The sequence below is a fragment of the Hipposideros armiger genome, unplaced genomic scaffold, assembly GCF_001890085.2.
Source record: "Hipposideros armiger isolate ML-2016 unplaced genomic scaffold, ASM189008v1 scaffold_11, whole genome shotgun sequence".
NCBI classification, from domain to species: Eukaryota; Metazoa; Chordata; class Mammalia; order Chiroptera; family Hipposideridae; genus Hipposideros; species Hipposideros armiger.
This window is the reverse complement of record NW_017731361.1, coordinates 554,835-573,131: the sequence shown is the minus strand read 5'-3', so window position 1 is coordinate 573,131 and position 18,297 is coordinate 554,835. Positions and strand designations below refer to the sequence as shown.

Sequence of the window (18,297 nt, the reverse complement as noted above, 5' to 3'; positions counted from 1 at the left end):
TGAGAAAGGAGTGTTTCTGTGTCATGAATATTCAGGCCCCCCCACCCCAGGGACATCACAGATTGTAGGAGCCTAATTGCTTGCTGGCTTCTTGGGAAGATGTGACATTCACTATGGGGAGATTATTAATTGTCACAATTATGGTATTATTACCTTGAAAAAAGCCACTTTTATCATCTTCCTAGTGAGGTTGTATTGGGAGAGGACTTGGTACTCATTGTTGAGCCAGGGGAGCAAGCTGGCAGGAGAAGCATCCTGGCTCGTGCAGAGGGCCAGGTGGACTCCTGAACAGACAGGAGGGGTATTGGCCTGGCTGACTGTTCAGGGCTCCAGCTGTTGGAAATCACAGCTCAGCCCACTGTTATCATAAGGAAAAATGAATGAGGTCATTAGCATGTGAGCCAGACAGGCTGAGCCAACCAGTGAACTATTAGTACTAGTCTGGACTCAGAGCTGCAGAGACCTAGGAAGCCATTAGCTACTGAGCGCTAGAAAAACGTTAGCAGTCACATCTCTGCTTTTGTTCATCACACATGCCTGAAAATATAGGTGAAAATCAAAATCGAACAGGTAGAAGTTAAACAATAGACTTATATGTTACATGAGTGTCTCTGTTCTCAGAGAACTGAAAATATAACAAAACCCTTAAAACCTCTTACCATTTAAACATAATCTTAAATAATATGTAATGTTTCATGTGTGTTATTTTATTCTATTTTTTTATGCTTGCTTTTTCTTATTAGTTTCGGGTGTTAAAAAATATTTACTTTTGTCAAAGTAATATGCGCTCAGTCCATTAAATGCTTATATTGAAAAGTAGCAGTCAAATGTCCCACCCTTAATCCCTTTTCAGTTTTGTCCCCTAGAGTCAACTACTTTTAACACCTTTAATGTTTCTTTGGGAATTTACTTCCATATTAATAAATAATACGTTAATACTGGCATTTCTTGATTTACCCATTTTGGACATTATTGAATTCTTATTAGAGTTCAGGTAGATTTAGTACTTAAAGCACACCCTCTACGCACCTTCCACTCCCCACCTCACTGCCATGTCCCTATTCTTCCAGTATAACTACATTATGTATTTTGGTTGAAGTCTATGGTTACATTATTATGATTATGTAACTATACTTTATTGATAAGCCAAGTACAGTACTATGGTTGTTTTCTTCTTTGGGGGATTTTAATTTTTTTTCCCCTAGATTTGATGTCTTTTTTTTCTTTTTTACTTGTAGAGTTTTTCTTTTTATATAACCTTAATTTCTTTTTCAATAGTGATCCTTATACTTCTATCAAAATTTTTTTCCTAAATACTCACACACATAGATAGTCTATCAGTTCTGTGTTGTACATTCCTCTTAGAGTCTCCTCCTTCCTCAAAACTCCCATCTTCCTGCTTCTGATTTATACTGACCATTCTCTAGACCCATGGTACAGCATTACCCAGGGATACTATAGGTTTTCTGATTCAAATTCCCTACCTAAGTTTTGAGTTCTTTCAAATCTGAAAAGGAATTTATTTACACTCGCATGAATGATAGTTTAGCTGGTTATAAAACTTTAGGTTAAAAACTCATTTGAAAGCAATGCTCTATTATCTTCTTCATCCCATGTTCAGTTCTTTCCCTTTCTTAGATCTCTCTTTCCAGAAAAGTGGAAACTAGGTGGAAAATCTATTTTTGGGGTAAATTCTTTATCTTTTCCCAAACTTCCTATTGAATTTTTTAGTTGGCCTATCTTATTTTTAATTTTAAAGTTCTTTTTGGCAAGCCTGCACATGTGTGTACATGCATGTGTGTGTGTATGGAGAAAGAGAGAGAGAGAGAGAGAGAGAGAGAGAGAGAGAGAGAGACAGAGAGAGACAGAGATAGATAGATAGATAGATAGATAGATAGATATTGGTCAATTAATTGGATTCACATTCACTGTAGTGATATCAGGCAAATTTATAATCTAGCCATCTTTTCTCTGGACATCAATCCTCTAGTCTCTAACCTGGGAGGAGAATGCCTGGTTTCCAGGTTTCTGGGAATGGGGTGGGGGAATGGGGACTGCAGACTTTAAGTTAACCTACCTTTATCTGCAACATGCCTGATGTTCTTGATTAATTTCTCCAGAAAATAAACCTTTAGTGGTGGGGTGCATGGAGTTAGTCAGCTGACTGTTTGGGGATGTGGGGGGAGTCTTGGGGCACAATACTTCTGTACTATGACCTTCAGTATATCAGCCCGTTTTCAGCTTTGTGCCTCATGCTCCCTACCTCTGCCTTTCATGGTACCTACGACCTTAAATCCTGAGCCTTTCTGGGGTTCTCTGTTGGGACAAGAGAGGAAGGAGTTAGTTTTATGTATGATAGATATTTCCATTTTGTGGGCACCTTGGTGGTAGCTTTTTTTTTTTTTTTGCCCTGCTGCGCAAGTTACCAATTCTCTATCCACTTTCTGTCGTCCCCAAATTTGTGAAAATTTTTCATTCGCTGATATCTCTTTTCACTTCTCTTTTTTCTTGGGTAGTTATACTTTAAAAAGTTACTATTAATTTAGTGCAGTTTTCAGAGGGAGAAGAGATAAATGCTTTGTGGTTAATTGGTCATATTGAACCAGAAGTCTTTTTTGTTTATGTTTTTGTTCTTTTTCAAAATCGAACATGTAGTTGACTGGCTTAAGTCCAGTGAATACTATTGGGACTAAAGATGTACTGCTCTGGCTCACCAGATCATTCTCATCTTTTTCTGAAATTGTGTAAAGTTTATATACTTTTTTCTTTAGTAATAGGCCTTTGTTCCCCACCCCCATCATCTAATATTCAAGTGCTTGTAAAATAAGGAAGTACACACAAATATAGTAAAGTTAGCAAAACGAAACTGTTGTTTGGGGAGCAAGGCCACCCAGTCATAGCTTGAAGTGTTTGTTCATCAGTTAGGAAAGTTCAACTTGGGATTGCAAGGACAGCCTAGAGAGAATGATGTATAAGGCACAAAACTCACAGACATGCATATTAAGGGCCGTGGGTAGATGCAAGAGTTCAGAAATGTGCTTCTCACCAACTGTTTTCACTTCCAATTTGTCTCCATGATTCTAGGGACCCCACTAGCTGGGGCCCTTTGCATCCTTCAGCACCACGCCCAGGTAGTTCCTCCAGAGGAAAATCATACTTGTGGCCTGGGCAGGGTCAACTGCTCCGTATGTATTTTGCTCATGTTTTCTTTTTCAAACCCTCTTGTGTTTTTAAAATGCTGTTCTGTGAACTGGTGCTGAGCTGTGGTGAAATTTCGCTATTCTTTACAAAAAGTAGAGAAACAAAGAAATGTAAATTATGTACGTGTGTGTATTGTGGGTACACACAGGGTGTGAAGTTCCAACTCTTCTTTCTTGGTAAGGTATGTTCTCTATTCTGAGGCTGGCCTCGATATTATTCTTAACTAATGTTGAAATGTCTTTTCTTTTATGAAAGGATCATAATAGTAGATTGTAGTCAAACATATGTTTACTCATAAAATAACAGGTTGGAAACACCAAAAATTGAGCTCTGAATTAGGGGCCTGATATAGGAGCAGTCACCCCAATAAACCATCAGTGGTCTTAACTAAATCCTCTCCCCTTAGCTTTTGCCTTTCTTCTAGAAGATATCTCTGTCATGAACTTACATTCCTGGACTGTGTATGTAGGGTACCTAGAAGATAGTCGACATGTCCCTGGTAATTAATGGATGAGGTGGTCACATCCTCTGGCCTCTGAGCTTGCCTTCAAGGAGTCGGCATTTCTAGAGTGGGCCTCAGGTCTTGATAATGATACCATTGGTGCATGTCTGTGCTGAGGCATTTCCCTGTCCTCTCACTTCATCTGCAGCTGTCATAGGGTGGCAAGGCCAAGCTTGGCAGCATCACAGGGGCCAAAATTGTTCCAGTGCTTCCTCCTCCTCCTTCCTCAGTATAACACTCACCCCCACTTTGCCTCTCCCCCTGAGCTCTGAGTTCCTTAAGGGACCCTATTTGCTCCATCACCATATCCTTGCTTTCTTCTGGCAACTAGCCCAGTGCCTGGAACATGGTAGGCACTCAGTCAGTGTTTACAGAATGCATTATGAGTAATCATGCCTAAAAATTGAATAGTGCATATAATTTGCAAGTGCCTTCATGCTTTATTCATTTACTAGAAATAAACAAATGGACAAGGGGATCTTGCAAGTCTTTATCTTAAGGAATTCATGAATGGCCTATTGAATTTGTAAACCTCTTTACATTGTATGTAAAATCTTGTGTGTGTTTGCTGTGTATGTATTTATTTGGGGAAGAGTTTTCATAGCTATGCCTTTAAAATGTTAAAGGACCATGAAAGAAAATGAGGCTTGGAGCTATGCACAGATACTTTTGAATGCACATTCTCAGATGGGAGGTGCTATATCAATGCAAGGAGTTATTGTCTGCAGGAGTCTTCTGCTTTGGAATGCCTATCCTTTTGGCCTTTTTATTGCTATCTTTTCCTGGAAACTCCATAGCTTTTGGACCTATGGACCCTATAAAATAACTTTGGGTCTGTATTTACTGGAAACTAATCCTGGAACCTTAGATTCAGGGTCACTGACTTGGTGCATGAACCTGAAGCACAAGGCGACTCAAAGAGATTTTAGGTTAATAACTAACTGGATTGGAAAGAGTGTTTTGTTTTACAAACATGATCATAATTTGTTCGTGTTTACATTTAAATTATAAATGATTATTCAGTAGTTTTTTGACTTGTTTTTAAATAGGCTCTTGAAAACATTGCTTTAATGAAAAATAAAACTTAAAAGCAGCTGTGGTGGTGATATGTAATGACTGAAGTATAATTAAGAGTTGTAATTATTCCCAGATTGGCATTTGGAATGCCAAAGTAGGGACCCCAATCAACTCAACCCAGACAAGGGAGCATCAGGCCCGAGACAGGTGCAGGACACGGGGTGGTAGGAAGGTGTTTACTTGGGGACCCTTGAGCATGCAGGTTTGGTCATAGGACGCAACAACTAGGGACAGAGTCCTTATCTGTGGTGAGATAATAGAAGGAAGGTCCCAACCTTCTAGGCTCTGGGAGGAAATAAAGTTCTGCTCAGGGAAAGACGTTTCTGAATAATACCGGGGGTGCCAAGAAAATGTATACAAGCGGACACTTTGGTCAGCGTTGCTTAAGCAGTAGTTCGCTGTAATCAGAAGTGTCTGGACGCTGATGGTAACCACTTTGAGCACCTCTTGTAATTGCAGAAGTCAAACATGACTTGTATTCATCTTGTTATTGGTATATATTGAGTATTACAATTTTAATACAGCTTTCCTTTCTTAAAATGTGTAGACATTTTTTTTAGCACCCTCTGTATGTCCCTGAAGACTTCTGAGTCTTATCTGCTTGAAAGCAGACAGACAGCCTGGAAATAACTCCCTCCCCTTATGAAAATGTAACTCACTTGAGGACATATCAGGGGCCAGTCTCCCCTTCTCTGATAACCTACAGAGGACCCATGACCTGGCATAATTTCCAGGCTGCTAGCCCTCCTCAATCCCATAATTTCATGCTACCTCACTCATACCCGCCTTCCCCATGGCCCCTCTAGAAACCTTTACAAGCTCCACCTTCTTTTTTCATCGTTAACATGACTAAGATTCCATGATCCCCTGGCCTTGCTATTAGCTCATAGATGAACCCAAGCTATGACTTGATGCCATGTTCCTAACACGGAGAGCAGTGGGAAATTTCTGAATCACCTGGCTTATTGGGCTGGTCCTCCTGATCGTGGTATTTCCTCTTGACCCCTCCTCCTGCAATTGGGTGATAATGATGCCTGGACCAGGGTGGGCATAGGAGGCATACCTGAGAAATGGCATGCTTGGAAGACCTATTCGTGGAGGGTACAGGCATATGTGGCCAAGCCAAGGTGAGATGTGGCTGGGCAAGTTCCTTACTACCAGCTCACAGCAGTGGACTTGGACGCTTGGGTTTTATCTACCAGTGTATGGGCTAGCGTGGGCTCACTGGAGCATTTCGAGTGAAGGAGAGACCTGGCCAGAGCTGGGCTTTGGAAGATTTGTCAGGCATCCTGTTTGTGGGAGTTGATAGGTGGGGAGAGCCTGGAAGCAGAGAGATGTATGGAGACCGCTCTTGCAGTCCAGGGGGAAATAGTGATGAACTGGGAGCAGGCTGGCCATGGGCCAATGGAATGGTGGGGTTGAGGGGTGGGGCGTGGGGAGCAGCAATAGAGGAGACCAGGTGTAGCAGGAATGGGGGAGTGGGGAGGAGGGGCCGGTCAGTGATGTTAAGGTTGGGATATTTTGAACTTAGCTAATTAGAAGGATTAAGAAAGAGGGGGAGATAAGACGGGGAGAGAATGAGTTTGGGATGAGTCATATTTGAAAATGTCTATTTGAAAGCGTCAATCTACATTAGGCATATGGGAACTGGGTTGGGGCATCCTTGGTGAGAACAGAGTAGAGATAAGGATAAGAGAACTTGGGACCAAGTTCCTGGGAGATGCCTGGGGAGATGGTCCTGCTATACAACCTGATGGCTGTCTTTGGACCTTCAACCTTAATGACTGGCCACAGCAGTGAGTTGGGTCTGTAGACTCAAGTGACTGTTGTCTGTCAGGCTATGACAGGAAGCTGCTATGCTGGTTAGAGGCTCCGACCCTGGAGCTGGGCCGATCTGAGTCCTAATCCCACGTCTACCACTTCTAGCTGTACAACACTGTCTAATTCATTTAACCTTCTGGACATCATTCTCCTCACCTGTAAATGAAATAATAATAGGACCTTTCTCATAGGTTCATGCCGCAAATATTTCCTGAGCACCTTTTCTGTGCTAAGCACCATGGGTTTACAGAGGTAAGATGTGAGACAGCCCCTGCCCTCAAGCCACTCAGCAGCTATAGGGGAGACAGGACGCCAACGCAGTAATGTGCAGCTAGTGCTACAGAAACTGGACCAGGGAGCTTTAGAGCTCATGAGAGGGTCACCTAGACTCTGTGTGTGTGATGGTGTGTGTGTGTGTGTGTGTGTGTGTGTGTGTGTGTGTGTGAGATGGTGTGTGTGTGTGTGTGTGATGGTGTGTGTGTGTGTGTGTGATGGTGTGTATGTGATGGTGTGTGTGTGTGAGATGGTGTGTGTGTGTNGTGTGTGTGTGTGAGATGGTGTGTGTGTGTGTGTGTGATGGTGTGTATGTGATGGTGTGTGTGTGTGAGATGGTGTGTGTGTGTATTGGGGGTGGGAGGGTGAGAGGAAGTTTCCTGTTTCTTGGAGAGGGTGTTTCAGATGAACTTGAAGACTGGGTTGGGGTGAGTCCAGTGCCTCTCAACTCTGGTTGCACAGGAGAATCACCTGGGAGCCAGAGCTCCACCAGAACAAATTAAATAAAAATCTGGGAGAGAAGGAGTGGGGACAAGGGTCCAGGCATTGATATATTTTTAAGGCAGCCTGTGTGTCTCTAATGTGGAACCAAGGTTGAAAACAACTGAATTAGCAAAAGAAAAGAAAAGAAAAAGAAAAAAGATTCCATGTAGGCAGCCCTCCAGAAAGGGCTGCCTACATGAAATCTTAGGACAAGAGGGAAAAATGATTCGAATGGACTGCCGAAATCAGTATAGTATATTGTTTTACAAACCGTGGTTCGTGATTTGTTAGTGGGTCATGAAACCAATTTAGTGTGTCATGACCAGCTTTAAAAGCAAATAGAATGAGATGGAATTGGAAACATCGGGGCTCATGGTATATAGTAAGGATCACTGTTTCTTGAAAAGTGTTTCACAAGCCTATGTGGGTGTGTGAGCTGGGTCTCCTGCAAATGTCCTTTTTGCCATGAGCACAGTCACACGTTTCTGAGAAGTGCTGGTTCGGGGGAATGACTGTAGGGAGTAGGTAGTGAGTGGGAGGCTGGATGGGGCTGTGAAAGCTGCTTGAGCTCAGTCCCTGGGGCAGAGGGGGACGGAGGGTTTTCAGCAGAGAGCAGCAAGGTCACGGCTGCACTTCAGAGTGATCCCTTCAGCCGCAGTACGGGCTGTAGGAGGTGAGGCTGCTGCTGTGCCGATGGGCCACATGGGAGGTGATCAGCAGCCTAGGGAAGAAGTAGAGGGGTGGAGATTTAAGGACTCTAGGGCCGTACTCCTTCTGGGGGCAGGTCCCTGGGATGCTAGCCAAGGCTCAGAATGTCCCCTCAGGCCTAGTCCCAAGGGCCCTATTCAGGCCTCAGTACTGTTTTCCTCTCATTTCTCCACCCCCTTGATGTTTCTGTCTGAAGAGCTCAGCATCACTTTAATGATTCAAGCAGGGGAGAGAGAAGCCTCCGGAAACTGCTTTAAACTGAGGCACTGGAGCTTCCTGCTCCCCTAGATGCAAAAATAGCAGAACAGATGTAACCGATGCTTTGAGAGAACATTTCTTTTGAGCTAGTATCAGACATAAATGTTAGTTCCAAAGGGGATGTTCAGAAGTGCTGGGTTGGAAAACACTCCATTTTATCTCCTAGAAGGGTGGGTGCTCTGTGGGCTTCTTCTGTTGGGTAGGGTCTGTGGGGTCTTAGTGGTGCGCGGTAGGGGTGCGAGCAGCCAGAGTGAGCCTCCCCCTTCCGTTTCCTCTGATACTAGGGCAGGGGAGGAGGAGGGAGCGTAGAAAGGGGTGGTTCTGCTCCTGAATGTACAAGTGGGTGATGATTGGCCAGGCTGTGTAGCCCCGCCCCAGGCGCACCCCACCCCCTTCAGCCGCATTGGTCCTCCTGCTCTTCAGGTCAAACTGACCAGTAGGCCTTTTGTGCCTGCTGTTCCCTCCGCTTGGACCATTCTCCTCCAGACCGTCACAAACATCTCTGCTCAAATGGCACCTGTCCTGCATCTAGTTTTTTCTTCCAACATTTTTAAATTTTCCCCTCTTGATTTACTTCTCTCTAATTGCACACTCCCTACCGGACATGATTCGTTAGTCAGTGTTTGGTGGTCTAATCACTAGAGGGCAAGCTTCCTGAATGCAAGGGTGGTGTCTGTCTGTGTCTCCCTGGTCCCTGCCGCATTTCTCGGGCTAGCGCAGCGATGGGCCTGTGGCATGTGGCAGCTGAGCGAACGTGTACTGGTGGGCCTCATGGATGGATTCACTCGCCCGTTCATTCTTCTTTCAGCCACGTGCCAGGCACGTTTCTTGCTGGTAAAGGGGGTTTGGGAACCTTGGTTCATGTCCTGGAGCTCTTGAGGGGACAGCCACTTTAAGTGTGACATGGCATGGTTTGCACCCCAGTGTGTTCCCCTGGGGCTAGAACTCTCTGCTCAGAGCTGCCCTGCTTCCTTGGGGATTTCCGGGTGGCCTTTAGGGCTTTGTCCTAGGGGTCTTGTCAGTCCCCTAGGGGTACTAGGGGTCCTGGTACCTACTGAGACCAACAGGGAAATTATATCCAAATAGCCCCTGAGTTTCCCTGAGCGAACCTATCCCACCAGCCCCAGACCTGGGACACGCTCACAGACTCTGCTCCTAGAGATCTTTCGCGGCCTTTTCCCACATGTCCTCAGTGCCTCCCTTCTCTGTGTGGAGGCCGAGAGCCTATAGTTCATTTCTCATTCCCTCTACCACTCATTCAGCTAGATTTGAGGCCAATGGGAATTCCTGGTCACAAACTTGGATGTGTAACATGTCTCAATTTCTGGAAATCTTGAGTCCCCATCCTACCCGGCTGGTAGAAACTCTGTGTCAGTCATTCCTGGGCACTTCCTCTCCTCTGGGGAGTGCCAGGGTGCCAGGTCTTAGGAGGTGCCTAGTGGTTGGGGAGGCGCTGGCCACTGGCCACTGAGATGCCCATCCCCCCAGAAACATGGTCCCCAGGTCCATGTTCCTGTGGTTTCTTTGCTGCCCTTGGAGCACCTGAGTCTCTTGTCCCCAGTGCCTGCTGCACCCCCTGAGCACCAGCCACATGTGTATTTATTTATAAAGAGAAACCGGACACCCTGTCCCACCTTGAGGGCCCAGCCTGTTTAGCTGCTAGTCACAAGGATCCATGTAAAAAGGATAAGTAACAATTCAAGGCAGCAGGTCAAATGGTACAAAGATCAAGGACTCCAGCAGTTGGGAGGAAAGTGAGAGTGGGGAGGGTTAGAGAGGTGGCAGAGGGCTCCCTGGAGGAGACAATGGGGAGTGTGCATTTGGCAGGTGGGCTGATTTGAGAGTTCTCTGGGGAGAGACAACCCCCAGACCAGTGCAATGCCTAACTGGCCAACTCCACAGCCACTGTGAGGTGAATTTGCTGGAAGAAAGAGCCAACTTGAACTGCTGAACTCTGGAGGACTTGAAAAAGCACGCTTGGCTATTTCTGCCTCGGAGCTGTCCCCCTGCTGCCAGCCAGGCCTGACGAAGTTGGGTTTGGGATGTTGCAGGCTCTGGATGGAATGGCCTCTTTTTGAACAATGTGTAGCTTTGAAATGTAATATAACAGGTTCACCTGTCACAGGCTTGAGCAGTTCCTCAGCTGTCGCCACCAGCTTTGGTCCTGCTGCAAAGGGGCCACGTTAGAATCCAGCCCTGGAGCAAATGAATCTGCAGTTCACCGAGGCAGCAGGTGCTTTTCATAGCTTTCAGTGGGCTTGGAGTGGTGCACGGAACTGACAAAGCACCTCTCTAGGCAACGGCATTGCTGGACACAATGTTTTGAAAGGGATTCAATTCCATTTAAATGATGGCATTCTGAGTATTTTTCATACTCCGTACCCCCCGTCTTCCTCTTTATTTTCTGTAGGAAAAGTGCAAATGTGAATGAAAATTGCCTGGGAAAGTCTAGGCATAAAGATTAAAGTGTTTGGCTGCTGGTTAAAGGAAATTTATGCCTGCATTTCTCTTTGTTGCAGAAACTTGCTTTTATTTTTGGTGGAGGTTGTCATTCCCGACTTCAGAAGATGTCCTTCTTGGCGCTGTTTCCCTCTTTAGATGTCTCTCTGTCCCTCCACTCTGCTCTCGCCTTCATGTCTGGTGGTCTTAGAAAGACGTGCCCGCCATCTACAAAGGAGAGGCAGTGCCTGCAGGGCCCGGCAGGTAAATCAATGAGTGACATAGATGGGGGTGGGGGGCAGGGGCTGGGGCGAGGTGGAGGGGAGGGGCCTGTCCAGGACAGTGCCGGCTGTGCCAGCCAATGGTGGCCACAGGAATGCACAACCAGGGTGGCCAGCTATTCTGCGTGTTCAAGAGAAGCTGGAATCTAGATTTTAAGGCACCATTTCTTGATTTTAAAGTGTAGGCAGCTAAAAAAACAACCCCACTGCGTGGATGGAATGAAACCCACATACCAGATTCAGCACATAGGCCACCAGCTTGCAGTCTGTGCCATGGATGTGTCAGGTTCTCCTGGCCCAGGACAAGCCGGTGTTACCCGCCCTGTGTAAGGCAGGTCTCCTCTGTGCTCCTGGCCTGCTGGGGGCAGCAGCTGTCTCTTCTGGGGGTAGTTTTAGTTTGCAAGAGTGACCTTATCATGTGAAGGGAAGAGCCTCAGCCAGAGAGGCATAGGGGCTGGACTTTGCTCACACTTTGCACCTTTGGGGCTGGTGACCTTGAGCAAGTCAGGTGAGCCCCATGGGTCTCGGTTCCTCTGTTCTCTTAAGTCAGGACAATTATATCTGAATTACCTACTTGGTTTTTTGCGAGACAAAAAGGATGGCCTCAGTAACTATGATTTGAAACGTGTCAATGCCAGTTGCTCTTCTTATTTTTGTGGCAGCATTTGGTGTAAAGGAATCGTGAACTTGAAAAGGACAGTCTGCTTCCTGCATGTCCAGGTTCCAGCTTGGTTCTTAGTTCTGGCTTAAATCCAAGAGGAGTGAGCCCTGGGGCTTTCTGTCCGTATCTGTCAGCATGGTTTCCCAAAGCCGTCAAGCAGGGCGCAGACCACGGAGGGAAGGGCAGAACGGGGCAGGCAGGAAGCAGAGCCTGGGGCAGCACGTCCCTCACACCCCACTGGGCTGGCACCGCTCGGCAGCCTTGAAAAATTGTGTGTTCACCAGTTTGTTTAAACAGAATATTTAAGAACAGAAGCATTACCCAGGATAGCGTTTCCCAGACTGGTGCTCATAGGCACTCGACTCTCGCTGGCAGTGCTGAAAGGAATGAGAAAAGGAGTTCATGCTCAGGTACACTGGGAAACGTGGGATTCAAGTTCAAGGAGTTTCCTTCTCACAGGACTCCTCTGGCTTTAAAAATAACACGCTAATTAATGTGTATTGTAAGGCGAGAGTCAGCATTGTTTCTCCAGCCCTCATTTACTGAGCCTGTGGTAACATTTCCTTAGGACACAGTGTGGGCGATGCTATTCTAGGCCCGAGGACCATTTCTTCACTCCATGGGCTTCTGTTGTGTGCCATGTGAATACTAGGCACAGGGGATAATGTGGGGAGCAAACGCAGGCCTGGCCTCGGCCCTCCCCTCGTGATGTTGACAGTCTGGTGGGGGAAACTGCCATCAGTCAAGGAAGCACACACTTGGAGTGAAATTACAGCAGGAGACAGTGTGGACCCGGGACGAGTGTGGTGCTATGGGGGGATTTGCCCCTCTGTGTGGGTGACTCAGTTGGTGGGGGAGAGGGTTGAGTGAGCTGTGAAGGATGCAGAGGCATTAACCAGCGCAAGAGGCCCGGAGTCCACGGTGTGGGGGCTTCCTATTGGGTTGTCGGAAAAGTCATGATATATTTTGTCTGCGTTTTTCAAAGGTCATTTATTTATATAAAGGACAAAGAGCAATCAATGATATATTGTCCGTTTTGTTCGATAACCTTTTGCCATCTTTCAGTGAGCTTCATAATTCCTCGTTCTTAGAAGGACCTGTCTTTATTTGCGAAAAACTGAACAAGGTGCTGATTTACAGCCTCATCTGAATTGAACGTTATACCACGCAAAGAGTTTTGAAGAGAGTGAAACAAGTGGAGTCTGACTGCACAAGGTCAGGTGAGTATGGTGGGTGTGGCAACACATCCCATCCAAGCTCCAATAATTTTTGACGGGTGATCAAACTTGTGTGTGGTTTCGCGTTGTCACGATGGAACACAACTCCTTTACAGTTAGCAAGCTCTGGACATTTCTGGGTGATGGACTCATTCAAACTGTCCAATTGCTGACAGTACACATTCAGATTGGTTGTTTGGTTCCTTGGTAGGAGCTCAAAAAACACGATACCTTTAAAATCCCACCACACTGAGAGCATAACCTTCCTCTGATGAATGTCTGCTTTTGATGTCGTTTGAGGCGAATCATCACGATGGGACCAAGACCATTTGCACACCACATTGTTGTAAACAATCCACTTCTCATCACCAGTTATCAGTTGCTTCAAAAAAGGGTCGTTTTCCTCACATTTATTGAGCATATTGAAGAAGTTTATACGCTCTGTCAAATGAACTTCTTTGAGTTCATGCGGAACCCAAATATCGAGCTTGCTTACGTATCCCAGCTTCTTCAGGTGGTCATGAATGCTTGAATGATGGATGTTCAATGTTTCTGCAATCTCTCATGTCATGTAACATGGGTTTGACTTGATCAATGCCTTTATTTTGTCGTCATCAACCTCGGTGGGCCTCCCTGACCAAGGAGCGTCATCGAGATCAAAATCACCAGCACAGAATTTCGTGAACCATCGTTGGGACTGACGTTCTGGTAGAGCATTGTCACTGTAAACTTTATGCAACTTTTCACAAGCTTGATGTGTGTTCTTCCCTTTATGGAAGCAAAACAGTAAAATATGGCAAAAATGCACAGTTTGGTCTTCCATCTTCAACTTGTTGTAAAATCTCCAAAACTCAACCAAATTGCTTAGTTTTTTTTAGAATGAAGCTAGAACTGTCAGCTGTCAAATGACATAGCAATACCATAGATACAAATGACTCTAGTACTTCCAAACATGAACTAGTGCCATCTGTCGCATACATGCGTCATGACTTCTCCGACAACCCAATAGGAGTGGAGAGAGGCCAGAGTGCCCAGAGCTCTGGGAGAAGGGCTCGAGGGAGCCTGATGGAGATGAGGAGGCGCTAAAGCCTCCCCTCGCTCAGCCTGACGCAGTGCAGCCATTGCCTCATGTGACTGGGAGTACGACCTGGGGCCCATGGGAGTGTCTGCACAGGGGTACCCCCCACGCATTCCTACCCCAGATGCAGGAGGCCTCCTTGGACTGAGCACCCAGATATCCCCCCCCCCCGCCCCATTCCTACCCCAGTTGCAGGAGGCCTCCTTGGACTGAGCACATAGAATGAGAAACACACTCTGGCTGCCTGGGCAGTCCTTGTATTCTTGCTGCTGCGTCTGGTCCTTGACTTGTGGGTACACAGCTTTCCCTGCAGATGTTTCCCTGGAGGGATGCCACTGCCTGCTGGGAAACTCGTGCTGGGGCCACTGATAGGTGACTCAGTTCACAGTAAGGTCCTTCTTGCTCCTGTTTGCTCTGGAATCAAGCATTTGTTGATTGTGTCTCCCTGGGGACAAATGTTATCCTGAGTTTCATGTTCCTCAGAGTGTAAACCTGAGCAGCACCGTGCCAGTGCCCTCCATGCGTTCAGACCTCACTGAGTAAATATTTATTGAGTGTTATGATGCGCATGGGAGGTAGAGGGGTAAACATGACAGTTGGGACTCTGCTCTCACCAGGCTGTCCTTCGGGGGGTACAGGGAGTGGGGACAGGCAGTGGAATACCCCTGAGCAGACTGAGGGCTGTGGGAGCAGCTGCCCTCATTCAGGGGGCTTCAGGGAAGGCTCCTGGGGGGACTGCTGTCTCAGGGGAGACCTGAAGAAGGAGGATGTGCTGGCAGGGTGAGGCCATGGACAGGGAAGAGGAGAGAGGACGCAGTGCTGGAGGGGGCAGACTGGGGCTCAGTCATGTGGCTGGAGTGGGTGCAGGGCTGACGAGGCCACCGTTCCTTGCTCTCCTGGAGAAGTTTCCCCAGAATTTGTGGGGGAGTCCTGAATTGTCTTGGTCACAGTCATCCAGTGCTGTTATACTTTTCTTCTGAGCACACCTGTATTAGGGGATTGTGACACTTGCAATGTCAGAAATTGCAAGAAGCAATTATTGCAGAAGCTTGGAGCACGCTTTCCTCTAAGACGTCTTTGCATGGACACCCTGAGTCCTGCACTGATGAGCTGATATAACTGCAATGACAAGGGACAGCTTTTTTCCTTTAACTAGAGGGATGAGGGTAGTGGGACTCTATTGGCTGCAGTGACCTTTCATGGTAAGTGGAGCTATGCCAGTGTAGAAACAATTATCTCAAGTGCCTGCGGGTACCAGCTTCCTGTTGATAACATGTGGTGCTAATTACCTTGAAGGATTCAGGGCAGATGTTGGTGCCAGGAATTAATTGGCCAGCAGAAGGGCTGACCCGGGCTCCGGACCCTAGTGAAGGTGGGGCAGCTCCACCTTCTCACGTCCCCCTTTCAGGGCTGCAGCCTTGGTCCTGCTCCTGCAGTCGCTGTGCTTTATTGCACTCTCTTAACCTTCTCAGTGAACCTGAGATGGGATTGGCTGCTCAGCCACCCCTGTCTCTGTTTATAGCCTTCTAGACCTGCAGGGGAGGAACAGGGTGGCCAGTTAATCAAAATACTCTGTGGAAAAGGTCAGCCCGCTGGGTCTCCTACTATCTATTTTTGCACAATGGGAGGTATTAACATTCTGCCTCCATGTATTGCCCACGTGAAACCACGTGGTCAGGAAGTTGCATCGATGCTACGGATCCTTGGTGGCCGCAATTTTAATGAAAGAGACTAATGGTGCCAAGTGTGGTCACATTTCTCCTTCTTCCTCCTGGACCACTGTTATCTGGAAAGGTGGGCAGTGACCCTGGGACCCGCTCAGTGCCTTCCCTGCCGCGAGCTCCCAGTCTCTGCTCTCTGCATTCTCTGCCTTTACCACAACTCACTACCAGTGTGAACGCTTATGCCAGCGTTAGTTTACCCTCCTATGGGGCTGCACAGTTCCAGGCCCTGCACCAGGCAGATCACACGTACCATCTCATTTAATCTTCACAATAGCCTGAGAGCCGTATTACACCCCTTTACAGACAGGGACACGGAAGTCCAGAAGGGTAACCAACACACTCAGCTAGCCAGTGGGACACCAGGACTTGAACTCAGGGAGTTTGACTCCGGAGCCACCTTTGTTTTAGCGCCATCCTGAGTCCCATGAGGATGGAGGCATCACCTGTCTGGCTCACCTGTACACCTCAGATCCTAATGGAAGCCAAGCACATGGGGAGGCTCAGTCAGTGTTTGTTAAGTACGTAAATGAACTTAAACCCCGACCCTTGCTTGGGTGTGAGAGCAGGAAAGGCCAGTTCAAGGCAGAGGGCCAGGGCTGAGTGGATTTGCGGTGTGTTTTGTAGACATCGTCTGGAGGGCTGGAGTGGGAGGGGCCAGGCAGAATGGCAGTGGTGGTAGGCGTTGCCACCCTTGTAGAAGTAGAATCAAATGAAAGCTGCTTCATTTAGTCAAGACAAGTTCACTTTTGCAGAATGAAGAAACGCTGCTGTTAAAGGTAGTGAACCCTGTGGACCATTGTATCGTTTCTTATTTTCCAAAATCTTTAGCTTTGAAAACTCCGGTCCATAATAGCTACCTAACCAAAAATAGGAGAAAACTCTAGACACAGCCTTTTACCTTTCAAATAAAGATCCTTAGAGAATCTTGCACTCTGAGTTGGGTGTGTGTGCATCTCCATTACTGAACTTAGCATGTTGAATTTTCTGCAGTGAGTGCCTTTCATTTTTACCTTAGAATGTTGTTCCCTTTTGAAAAAATTAAATTGTATAAACAAAACAGAAAGGCATGGCGGATAATGTAAAAATCACTTTGAAAATATACCACTCAGAGCTAATAGTAGATAATTTGGTGACCATCCTTCCAATGTTTGTGTGTAAAATATAATTTTATAGAGAGGAAAATACTGTGAACACTGTTTTACAATCTGCTTTTCCCTCCATTTAATGTATGGTGGAGATCTTTCCATGTCAGTGAACAGGGTACTGCATCATTCTTTTGAATGGCTATATAGGACTCTATTGTATGGCTGCTTCATGATTAATTTAACCTGCCCCTTAAGATGTACACTTACCCACATTCATATGGCACTATAATTACCCCTTTAATCATGTCTCTCCCTGTAGGCTGTGAGCGCAATGAAAGCAGGACATTACTGAATTCACAAACATCCGATAGGTGTCCAATAAGTTTTAGATGGATGGATGAATACGAGTGAGTGAGAAGTAGAGGAAGAGGTTTTGCTTTGTCATGGCCGTGGCTTGTTTCTGGCTAAACCTATGTTCTGAACGACAGCCTGTTAACCCAGGGCTGGTGAGGGCATTGTAGCAATTATATAGCTGGACATTCACTGTCCTTTTGGTGTCATGAGCTTAAATCTTGGTGCCACAAGGAAGTATTTCTGACACCAATCAGACTACATTTTGCTCTTCTTGAGGGAAAGTCCTTGGTTTCTTAACCCTGTGGGTTACGTTCCATGGAGTTACATCCTCCCCTCGGCTCGGCTCTTCCAAAGCCACATTGGCTGCCCAGAGGAGAGACCTCTTACCATTTAGGGAAACAGGGGCGCTGGGGGGCAGTGTCAGGCATAATGGCTTCCCCCTCTTGTCTTGTCTGAATAGTTATGAGCTGGATGTCTTAGCCTCATTCCAGGGGTACAGAATGGGCTGAAAAATAAAGATGAAAAATGAAACCTCCATGACCATTAAAAATCAAGTTAAAATTCTAGATGATTGCTTCTGGGAAGAGTGAAAGATAATGCTAAGCTGCGGTTCTAAACCAGGGGGACACCAATTGGGGGGCATGTGGATTCCTTCATTGTGTCTGCTAATCTCTTGAAATAGTATGCAGGACTTTGTATTAATATGCATCTATACATTATATATAACATTAAATTATATAATGCATTTATGTTGTAGTTGTATTATAATTTTTAAGCATGTGAGTTTTTGTGATCTAGGGGTTTATAGATTTATGGGTTTTGAGACCTCAAATAGCTTTAGAACCTCTATTTTGGAGGAAAAGTAATTTAACTACATGGACCTCAATATCCTTATCTGTAAAATGGAGCAGTAGCTCCTACCTCACAGAGTTGTGTGAAGATTGGTAAAATAAGATATGTAAACTGCCTGGCTTGGGTGTGCATTAAATGGCCACTTATTACTGATACAGGGTAATAGAGCATGATCTTTCTCTGTCCATCCCAGAATCACTCTGTGTGTGTGTGTGTGTGTGTGTGTGTGTGATCGACTGTGACCAGAGATGTGTTTTCTGTGCTTTCACAGCCTTGCTCTGAC

At 46.1% G+C, this 18,297-nt stretch overlaps 1 protein-coding gene across 1 annotated transcript in view; it reads right to left on the bottom strand.

Moving 5' to 3' along the window:
- Positions 1 to 8,005: 8,005 nt before the first annotated feature.
- Positions 8,006 to 18,297, bottom strand: part of LOC109392610 (40S ribosomal protein S7-like) — a 40,207-nt gene continuing 29,915 nt past the window's right edge. The window contains exons 2-3 of the mRNA XM_019661203.1: positions 12,026 to 12,081; positions 8,006 to 8,078 (exon numbers count right to left, since the gene is read on the bottom strand). Of these exons, the coding sequence (XP_019516748.1) occupies positions 8,006 to 8,078; positions 12,026 to 12,081 (129 nt within the window). The remainder of the gene's footprint in view (positions 8,079 to 12,025; positions 12,082 to 18,297) is intronic.